We start from the raw sequence: 12397 nt of genomic DNA on the forward strand, positions 1-12397 counted from the left end.
GCAGGGCAAAACGTTTGTACACACCTCTGATATAAGGTATGAAGAATGGCGCAAATTAACTTGAATATTTGTTGTCTGAAGTGAAGTGGTTGATGTTCAATAGATTTTATAAAAGTAAAGTGGTCACTGTCATGTCTGTGTAATCATGTTTTGTTTAGTTATAGGACTCTTTAGTTTCTGTCTTTTCACTCCCTTGTCTTGTCACCATAGTTACCCATTAGTTTCACCTGTCATGTCACGCACCTGTTTTGAGTCACGCACCTGTTGTTAATCATGTCTGTGTTATTTAAGCTTTTCATTTTCTGTTGTTCGTCCTGGAGTCATAGCCTTTCTCACCCTGCTATCCTCGCGTTTTCAAGCCCTGTTCACGGTCCCATGCCACAGTAAGTGTTTTGTTATTTCGTGTTCAGTTTCTGCCTTTGTGCAAGTTTTGTTTTCATTCGCCAAGTTTTTTACCTCCGCCAAAGTGCGCGCTTTTTGTTTATTCTTTGTTTGATAAATAAATCATGTACCCACCTTCAAGCCATGTCCGATCCAAATTCTCTTGCATCTTGGGAAAACAAAAACTCCACAGTCCAAGTCTTGACATTATGACTCCAGCAAATCGCTTTCCCGCAAGGAATTTGGTCGAAGAAGGAAGTTGGGAGTCTTTAGGAGCCATGGCGGAGCGAGACCTGATGTGGGGGCCAAATGGGAAGCTTATTTCCATTAGCTCCATTTGGTCCGAGGATGGCGCTGCTTCACCGCAATCCCGGAAGCGCCGCTCCAGACCGAGGACGTCAGGGAAGGCGAGCAGACCGCACGCAGCGCTCCCGCAGGCTCCTCCCACTCCGGGCGGAAGCAGGCTGCTGCCAGCTCTGCAGCTCCAAGATGATGTCAAAAACCAGGATTTTTTTTTCAGAATTCTTTTTCTTTTGATTCCCCGCCCCCCAGGACTCAAGTCACACCCAAGTCACAAAAAAAAAATTTTCACCCACAATATCACAGGTAGAAAATAGACATTTTGGACAATTTAAAGGGGACGTTTCTGCCTCCCCCCGCCCACCCCTAGAGAGAGTTCCAGACCGCAGAGAGCGCATCTGGTATCCGCCCCTTGAGGGGGGGGCTGGGGTCGGGAGCTGTGTAGGTGGGGTGGCTCTGCATCACCATGTCAAGCCACAGCCTCCAGCACGGCCGCCACCACCAGTCTTCCGACCTGTCAAGCCACAGCCTCCAGCACGACCGCACTCACCAGTCTTCCGACCTGTCAAGCCACAGCCTCCAGCACGACCGCCCTCACCAGTCTTCCGACCTGTCAAGCCACAGCCTCCAGCACGACCGCCCTCACCAGTCTTCCGACCTGTCAAGCCACAGCCTCCAGCACGACCGCCCTCACCAGTCTTCCGACCTGCCAAGCCGCAACCCCCAGCTAGGCCACCTCCACCTGCTCCAAGGCTAGCTCCACGGCTAGCACCTGTCGCAGCTCCTCGGCTAGCACCTGTCGCTGCACCTCGGCTAGCACCTGTCGCTGCACCACGGCTAGCACCTGTCGCTGCACCTGTTGCCGCACCAGCTCCACCACGCCAAGTTCCACGGCAGACTCCAGTACCCGCACCACGCCTAGCCGCATCATGCCAAGCTCCGGTACCAGCTCCACGCCAAGTCCAAGACCAAGACCCTCCACGCCAAGTCCAAGACCAAGACCCTCCACGCCAAGTCCAAGACCAAGACCCTCCACGCCAAGACCTACCACGCCAAGCTCCGGTACCAGCTCCACGACGCCAAGTGCCGCCAGTCGCAGCTCCACGATGCCAAGTGCCGCCAGTCGCAGCTCCACGACGCCAAGTGCCGCCAGTCGCAGCTCCACGACGCCAAGTGCCGCCAGTCGCAGCTCCACGACGCCAAGTGCCGCCAGTCGCAGCTCCACGACGCCAAGTGCCGCCAGTCGCAGCTCAACGACGCCAAGTGCCGGCAGTCGCAGCTCAACGACGCCAGGTGCCGGCAGTCGCAGCTCAATGACGCCAAGTGCCGCCAGTCGCAGCTCAACGACGCCAAGTGCCGCCAGTCGCAGCTCAACGACGCCAAATGCCGCCAGTCGCAGCTCAACGACGCCAAGTGCCGCCAGTCGCAGCTCCACGACGCCAAGTGCCGCCATGTCAAGACCAAGACCCGCCATGCCAAGACCAAGACCAAGACCCGCCATACCAAGACCAAGACCAAGACCAAGACCCGCCATGCCAAGACCAAGACCAAGACCCGCCATGCCAAGACCCGCCATGCCAAGACCCACGCCGATCTTCGCCGCCTGACGCGCCATGCCAAGACCAAGACCAAGACCCGCCATGCCAAGACCCGCCATGCCAAGACCCACGCCGATCTTCGCCGCCTGACGCGCCACGCCGAGCTTCCACGCCTGCCAAGATGACGACGCGCCTGTCTCCTCGTCGGCCACGGATATGGCCGCTACCTGGTCGCCCGCCACGCCAAGTGCGCCCACCTCCCAGTCGGCCACGGATGTGGCCCGTCCCGGGTCGCCCACCTCGCCTGCTGCAGCGGCGTTTCACTCGCCGCCGCCACATGACTATGCCTTGATGGATTCGGGGCCACTTGGGCTGGCGACCCACCGCCATGGCCCCCTTCCGCCCTCCCATGACTCTTGTTAAGTTTTTTCTTGGACATCTGGGATTTGTCCGTAAGGGGGGGGTTCTGTCATGTCGGGGCGGCATGGCGTAGTGGGTAGAGCAACCGTGCCAGAAACCTGAGGGTTGCAGGTTCGCTCCCCGCCTCTTACCATCCAAAAATCGCTGCCGTTGTGTCCTTGGGCGGGACACTTCACCCTTTTTCCCCGGTGCCACTCACACCGGTGAATTGAATGATGTATGATAGGTGGTGGTCGGAGGGGCCGTTGGCGCAAATTGCAGCCACGCTTCCGTCAGTCTACCCCAGGGCAGCTGTGGCTATGAAAGTAGCTTACCACCACCAGGTGTGAATGATTGATGGGTTCTACATGTAAAGCGACTTTGGGTACTTAGAAAAGCGCTATATAAATCCCAGTTATTATTATTATTATTATTATGTCTGTGTAATCATGTTTTGTTTAGTTATAGGACTCTTTAGTTTCTGTCTTTTCACTCCCTTGTCTTGTCACCATAGTTACCCATTAGTTTCACCTGTCATGTCACGCACCTGTTTTGAGTCACGCACCTGTTGTTAATCATGTCTGTGTTATTTAAGCTTTTCATTTTCTGTTGTTCTTCCTGGAGTCATAGCCTTTCTCACCCTGCTATCCTCGCGTTTTCAAGCCCTGTTCACGGTCCCATGCCACAGTACGTGTTTTGTTATTTCGTGTTCAGTTTCTGCCTTTGTGCAAGTTTTGTTTTCATTCGCCAAGTTTTTTACCCCCGCCAAAGTGCGCGCTTTTGGTTTATTCTTTGTTTGATAAATAAATCATGTACCCACCTTCAAGCCATGTCCGATCCAAATTCTCTTGCATCTTGGGAAAACAAAAACTCCACAGTCCAAGTCTTGACAGTCACAAGTTATGTTGCCAGGTGCTAGGTTCAGTAACCATGAAAGTGAAGTACGTCATTAACGGCAATTGGCGGTGTTGTATGAAAAAAGCTAACTGAAAGTATAAGATATCCAAAACGCTGACAATGCCAATGCTCAAAAAACATGACAAACAATTGGAGGATGGAATATTCAGCCTGACTGACTTGACAGTGCAAAATGTGTGAGGTGAAAGGTGCTTGGAGTGATGGGAGAGTCTGGCAGGTGTCGTTACAAAAATTCTAGTCTTCTGTCTGGATGTGAGTGGAGCATCAACTGTGTATATACTGTAACAAACAAAGTGTGCTGACAAAAAGTGGAGGAGCCGGGTGACTCACTGCAGCTCTGCTCGTCAGAGTTGTCTCCACAGTCATTCTGGCTGTCACACCTCCAGTGGTCTGGGATGCAGTTGTTATTCTCACAGCGGAATTCATGAGGTCCGCAGGTCTTTTCATCTTTTTTCGTCAGGAGCAAACAAACACAAAGAAGAAAGGGGCTTCAAAGAGCATGAATATTAATGGTGCACTCGCTATCATATTTTCTGGGTGTAATCATCATATCCTCCGGGTTCGCCTGAGTAAGTTTGACACAGAGTTCAAAACACAGTATGTTCACCGGAGGCAAACGCACCATAAGATGAAATACCTGACTGCACTACCAGTCATCCTAGGCAGGATTTGTGACACAGAGGCAGCAAAATACTACTTTATTCAAAAAAGATATTCAAGAAGAGTTCAGAACAAAACATAATGTTGATTTTTCACCTCATCCCAACAAGGACAAACCTATACGATAAACTGTGTTTTTTGGATGGATGAAAAAAATAACATTAAATATATCACATGAAATACTGAAAACTTAAGTAAATGCCTATATTCAGTGATGTTGATAGCTTTTCAGTGTACAGTGGAACCTTGTTTTACGAATGCTTCTACTTGCGACCTTTTCGGTTTACGAATATAAACATTGCGACAAATATGCCTCTGTGTGCGAATCAGGTCTCGGTGTGCGAACCCTTCATTCATTCATTCATTCATCCATTTTGCATGACATTACTTGCTGTTTGAAGAGGCGGGGCCCCCGACGTCACATCCTGTACACATGGTTTCGAAGAGCTTCGACGGCGAGCGGCACTTCAGACTTGTTTATTTCCCCAATTGTGGTACCTTGTGCCATCCAAAGCTGTGTCAGCCTGTCTTGGAGATCACTTTGTGTGATCAGCAACGCTTTTAATGTGTCAAAACTCTCAGTCTTGCTGTATAGCTTTGAGTTGCGAGACAACCGCTTTTAGGTAGCATTTGAGCTAGGTATTATGCGGTTTGCAGCCCCTTCAGTTCGAGGATTTTATTATTTGTTTATTTTAATTTTTTTATTGTAGCAACATGGTGGTTAACGGTTTGGAGTGCACCAACGAGACTTGTTTGTGTGTTGACGGTTAAGCCTGCTGTCATGTTGTTGTGAAAAAATCCTGACCTAACGCGTATATATATATATATATATATATATATATATATATATATATATATATATATATATATATATATATATATATACATATATATACATATATATATATATATATATATATATATATATATATATATATATATATATATATATATACATATATATATATATATATATATATATATATATATATATATATATATATATATATATATATATATATATACATATATATATATATATATATATATATATATATATATATATATATATGTATATATATATGCATATACATATATATGTATATATATATATATATATACATATACATATATGTACTGTATATATACATATATATACATATATATATATACGCGTTAGGTCAGGAAACCTGCGAAACAGGCTTGTAGGATGATATAGCTGTTTTTTCCTTCACTATCGTATGCATATATATATATATATATATATATATATATATATATATATATATATATATATATATATATATATATATATATATATATATATATACACACACACACGTTAGGTAAGGAAAAACACAGAAGCTATATCATCCCTGTATATATATATATATATATATATATATATATATATATATATATATATATACATATACATATACGTTAGGTAAGGAAAAAATACAGAAACTATATCATCCCTACAAGCCTGTTTCGCAGGTTTCCCTGCTTGTCAGGGGATTTAAAATCCTGACCTAACGCATATATATATATATATATATATATATATATATATATATATATATATATATATATATATATATATATATATATATATATATATATATATATACATGCGTTAAGTCAGGATTTTAAATGAACAATGAAAAAAGGAGGATTACCTCCAAATTCTTCAGGACAACCTAAAATCATCAGCCCTGAGGTTGGGTCTTGGGCGCAGTTGGGTGTTCCAACAGGACAATGACCCCAAACACACGTCAAAAGTGGTAAAGGAATGGCTAAATCAGGCTAGAAATAACGTTTTAGAATGGCCTTCCCAAAGTCCTGACTTAAACGTGTGGACAATGCTGAAGGAACAAGTCCATGTCTTAAAAACCAACAAATTTAGCTGAACTGCACCAATTTCGTCAAGAGGAGTGGTCAAAAATTCAACCAGAAGCTTGCCAGAAGCTTGTGGGTGGCTACCAAAAGAGCCTTATTGCAGTGAAACTTGCCAAGGGATATGTAACCAAATATTAACATTGCTGTATGTATACTTTTGACCCAGCAGATTTGGTCACATTTTCAGTAGACCCATAAATCCATAAAAGAACCAAACTTGATGAATGTTTTTTGTGACCAACACATATGTGCTCCAATCACTCTCTCACAAAAAAATAAGGGTTGTAGAAAGTATTGGAAACTCAAGTCAGCCATGACATTATGTTCTTTACAAGTGTATGTCAACTTTTGATCGCGACCGTACCTTGTTAACTTGAGGTATCAGAGGTGAAGGGTAGGCTTATTGCTCTTCTGCCTGTGTGTTTTTTTGGTAATGTTACAAAGCGATCGATTGTTCCGATCAAACCACAGAGTAACTGCTAGCTGAGAATGGGCTCTCGACCAATCAGGCGGAACCTTACGGAGTCTTGTGATTGGAGAGACAGGTTAAAAGAGCTGAATGTGTGCTTTGTTGACTGAAAGATGTCATCTGCCTCCATGTACCTGTTAAAATGTGTTCGATCAATGGTCATGTATATTCAAAGACATTTAACCGTGGAAAAACTGCCGGCGAAATAAAAAAAAAGAAAAGGTTTAATCTACAAACAATTTCACGACACCCCTGCAGGAAAACCCTGTTGAAGACGTCCGCTCTAAAGCATATTGAATATATGTCAAAAAAAATTATTGCAAAATTTGAGCTAAAATAATTTCAAGTCTCAGGAAGGTTTTGTACATAATTTTTAGTCAGAGCATAAACCAGTGGTTAGCAATATCGAACTTTTAGGTGTTTTCTCAACTTTTTATTGTGAATTGAAAATATTTTTAGATGTAATCTATAATCATAAAAAAATTGAATAGGTTTTTTTTCGATAAATATTTCATATTATGTGTAGTTATTAATCTTTTATAACTACTGAAATAAACTACATTCAAAAAAATATTTAAAAAAATTTTGAGTGGCACCTTTACACTGATTTTAGAAAACAAACAACAATACGTTAGCACACAGGTGTCAAACTTAAGGTTCAGTGGACAGATCCATCCCACCACATCATTTAATGAGGCCCAACACATCATTTATAGTGGCCCAACACATCATGTAATGCGACCCAACACATAATCTAATGTGGCCCAACACATAATGTAATGTGGCCCAACACATCATTTAAGTAGCCCAACACATCATTGTATGTGGCCCACCACATCATGTAATGTGGTCCACCACATCATTAACGTGGCCCAACACATCATTTATAGTGGCCCAACACGTCATGTAATGCGGCCCAACACATAATCTGATGTGGCCCAACACATAATGTAATGTGGCCCAACACATCATTTAAGTAGCCCAACACATCATTGTATGTGGCCCAACACATCATTGTATGTGGCCCACCACATCATGTAATGTGGTCCACCACATCATTGTATGTGGCCCAACACATCATTTAAGGTGGCCCAACACATCATTTAAGGTGGCCCAACACATCATGTAATCGGCCCAACGCATCATGTAATCGGCCCAACACACAACACATAATCTAATGTGGCCCGACACATAATCTAATGTGGCCCGACACATAATCTAATGTGGCCCAACACATCATTGTATGTGGCCCAACACATCATTTTATGTGGCCCACCACATCATGTAATGTGGTCCACCACATCATTAATTTGGCCCAACACATCGTTTATGTGGCCCAACACATCGTTTATGTGGCCCAACACATCATTTAAGGTGGCCCAACACATAATCTAATGTGGCCCGACACATAATCTAATGTGGCCCAACACATCATTGTATGTGGCCCACCACTTCATTTTATGTGGCCCTGCACATCATTTATGTGGCCCAACACATCATTTATGTGGCCTAACACATCATTTAATGTGGCCCAACACACGATGGCCCAACACACGACATATCATTAAATGTGGCCCAATACACAACACATCATTAAATGTGGCCCAACACATCATGTAAAGTGGCTCAACACATCATGTAAAGTGGCCCAACACATCATGAAATGTGGTCCAACACACAACACATCACTTAATTTGGCCCACCACATCATTTAAAGTGGCCCAACACACCATTTATGTGGCCCAACACATCATTTAATTTGGCCCACCACGTCATTTAAAGTGCCCAACACACCATTTATGTGGCCAACACATAATTTTATGTGGGCCAACACATCATTTTATGTGGCCCAACACATCATGTAAAGTGGCTCAACACATCATGTAAATTGGCCCAATACACAACACATAATTTAATTTGGCCCACCACATCATTTAAAGTGGCTTAACACACCATTTATGTGGCCCAACACATCATTTCATTTGGCCCAACACATCATTAAAATGTGGCGCAACACATCATTTAAAGTGGCGTAACACACAACATATCATTTAAATGTGGCCCAACACACAACACATCATTAAATGTGGCCCAACACATCATGTAAAGTGGCTCAACACATCATGTAAAGTGGCCCAACACACAACACAACATTTAATTTGGCCCAACACACCATTTGGCCCAACACATCATTTAATTAGGCCCAACACATCATTTAAAATGGCCCAACACGTCATTAAAAGTGGCCCAACACATCATTTATAGTAGCCTAACACACAACATATCATTTAAGTGGCCCAACACATCATTTATGTGGCCCAACACATCATGTAAAGTGGCTCAACACATCATGTAAAGTGGCCCAACACATCGTGTAATGTGACACAACACATCATTTAATTTGGCCCACCACATCATTTTATGTGGCCCAACACACAATTTAATGTGGCCCAACACGCTATTTAATGTGGTTTAACACATCATATCATGTGGCCCAATACATCATTGAAGTGGCCCAACGCCTCATTTAAAATGGCCCAACACACAACACATCATTTAAATTGGCCCAACACATCATTTATTGTGGCCCAATACATCATTTAAAGTAGCCCAACACATCATTTAATGCGGTCCCCCACGTCATTTAAAGTTGCCCGTCACGTCATGTAATGTGGCCTACCACATCATTTCATGTGGTGCACCACATCATTAAAGTGGCCCAACATATCATTTAATGTGGTCCGCCACATTTTTTGTGGCCAGCAAAAGTCTGGAAATAATAATAATAATACTAATAATCTGGCTAAATGTATTTTTCTTTTTAATTTTGACAGAGAACTGTACCGTATCTGTGATGAGGTGGCAACTTGTCCAGGGTGTAGTTTGGATAAGCTCCAGCTCCCACCGCGACCCAGAGAGGGAAAAGCAGTAGAAAATGGATGGACGGATCTGTACCGCATGCAATTGCATACGTTTTACACTTAAAGATTACCTGCAAAATAAATACATACATATTTGCTTTGTCATCTTGACTTGTGATTTAGAGGGACGTTGTCCATCAATCTGTTCGTAAAAGATATACGAATCAAAAAGAGTTTCCTTTACATAATTTGTAACAAGGTAATTGTTTATATTCATATTAGGGTTATACGGTATACCGGTATTAGTATAGTACCGCGATACTAATGAATCATATTCTGTACTATACCACCTCAAAAAAGTACAAGAGCATATTTATTCGATACTACTATGATTACATCGATTATTTTTAGCATCACAAAATCTTTTTTAGTTAAAAAAAAAAAATCATATTATGTTTATAAATTCAGGAAATATGTCCATGGACACATTCGGACTTTGAATATGACCAATTTTTGATCTTGTAACTACTAGGTATCGGATCGATACCTACATTTGTGATATCATCCAAAACTAATGTAAAGTATCCAAACAACAGAAGAATAAGTGATTATTACATGTTACCAGAAGTGTAGATAGAACATGATAAAAGAGAAAGTAAGCAGATATTAACAGTAAATGAACAAGTAGATTAATAATTCATTTTCTACCACTTGTCCTTAATAATTTTGACAAAATAATAGAATGATAAATGACACAATATGTTACTGCATACGTCAGCAGACTAAATTAGGAGCCTTTGTTTGCTTACTTACTACTAAAAGATAAGTTGTCTAGTATGTTCACTATTTTATTTAAGGACTAAATTGTTCTTCGATTGCAATAAGAAACATATGTTTTATGTATTAAGATGTTTTGTTAAAATAAAGCCAATGCTGCCATTTTTGTGGTCCCCTTTATTTAGAAAAGTATCGAAAAGTACTGAAAAGTATCAAAATACATTTTGGTACCGGTACCGAATTATTGGTATCGGGACCACACTAATTAATATATATTCACTGTTACAGATGGCCCTCTGAGGGCAGCCTTAATTGCAATGTGTTCCTCGTTGCAAACAAGTTTGACAGCAGAGAAAAACGAATTATTAAAATAATAAAAAATAATAAAAATAATGAAATAACATATAAACAAAAATGTTAATATCAATTAATGTTAAAATGAAAAACGGACTTAATACATTGCTCAAAATAACACGTTAGCTCTAGCCAAGGCATCTGGCCCACTTTGAAAGCCCAGCGTGTGTCTAATTAGTGGAGGTACTAATCATCTCCACTTCTACTTGGACCCCTACTATGCAAACACGACAAGACACCTGCACAAGATGAGGTTCGAAATGGTCTAAAATTTGCATCTTTCTAAGGGTTTTCACCAGCTGCGATGCCACTTAAAATGTAAATAATAGTTTCCAGCTGTAGCTAGTATTTAATCCATACGTATCATTGATTGTATCATTGGTCAGGGAACAAACCAGTGGTTGACAATATTGAACTTTTAGGTGATTTTTCAACTTTTTACATTTTAATTTAGAATATTTTTTTAATGTAATCTATAATCGTAAAAAAAAAAAGTTTTTTGTTTTTTTCTCGAAAAATGTCATACTATGTGTAGTTATTAATCTTTTATAACTACTATAAACTACATTTTAAAAATATTGAATATTTTAGTATGGCACCTCTACACTGATTTTAGACAACACATTAGCACACGGGTGTCAAACTTAAGGCCCAGTGGCCAGATCCAGCCCACCACATCATTCACTGTGGCCCAACACTGCATTTAACGAGGCCCATCACATAATTTAAGTGGCCCAGCACATCAATTAATGTGGCAAAGCACATCATTTATAGTGACCCACCACTTATTTATGTGGCCCAGCACATAATTTTATGTGGCCCACCACTTCATTTAACTTGGCCCAACACATCATTTTATGTGGTACAACACATCATGTAATGTGGCCTATCACATCATTTAATTTGGCAAAGCACATCATTTATAGTGGCCCACCACATATTTATGTGGCCCAGCACATAATTTTATGTGGCCCACCACATCATTTAACTTGGCCCAACACATAATTTTATGTGGTACAACACATCATGTAATGTGGCCCATCACAAAATGTATGTGGCCCAACACATCAAATAATGTGGCCCATCACATAATTTAATGTGGCTCAACACATCATGTAATGGGGCCCGACATATCATTTAAAGTGGCCCACCACATCATTTAAAGTAGCCCACTACATCATTAATGTGGCCCACCACATCATTAAAGTGGCCCAACACATTGTATAATTTGGCCCAACATATCTTCTTACGTGGCCCAACACATCATTTTATGTCGCCCAACACACAACACATCATTTATATGGCCCAGCACATCATTTATGTGGTCCAACACATCATTTAAGTGACCTAACACATCATTTAACGTGGCCCATTCAAACAATGGGCCACATTGTTTGAATGTGGCCCATCACATCATTTAAAATGGACCAACACATCATGTAATGTGGCCCAACACATCATGTAAAGTGGCCCATCACATCATTTAACGTAGCCCAACACATCATGTAATGGGGCCCAACACATCATGTAAAGTGCCCCAACACATCAATTAAATTGGCCCACCACATCATTTAATGTGGCCCAACACATCGTTTAAAGTGGACCACCACATCATTTTATGTGGCCCAACACATTGTTTAAATTGGCCCACCACATCATTCAAACAATGGGCCACATTGTTTGATGTGGCCCAACACATCATGTAATGTGGCCCAACACATCATGTAATGTGGCCCAACACATCATGTAAAGTGGCCCAACACATCATTTAAATGGCCCACCACATCATTTAAATTGGCCCACTACATCATTTAAAGTGGCCCACCACATCATTTTATGTG

General features: G+C 41.7%; 1 protein-coding gene across 2 annotated transcripts in view; it reads right to left on the bottom strand.

The window, feature by feature from the left end:
* lrp1bb (low density lipoprotein receptor-related protein 1Bb) overlaps positions 1–12397 on the bottom strand; it is a 1021613-nt gene that overhangs the window by 122299 nt on the left and 886917 nt on the right. For both annotated transcript variants that reach the window (XM_072912020.1, XM_061926507.1), the window contains one exon: positions 3867–3983. In XM_072912020.1, the coding sequence (XP_072768121.1) occupies positions 3867–3983 (117 nt within the window). The remainder of the gene's footprint in view (positions 1–3866; positions 3984–12397) is intronic.

The sequence above is a fragment of the Nerophis lumbriciformis genome, linkage group LG31, assembly GCF_033978685.3.
Source record: "Nerophis lumbriciformis linkage group LG31, RoL_Nlum_v2.1, whole genome shotgun sequence".
Lineage (NCBI taxonomy): Eukaryota > Metazoa > Chordata > Actinopteri > Syngnathiformes > Syngnathidae > Nerophis > Nerophis lumbriciformis.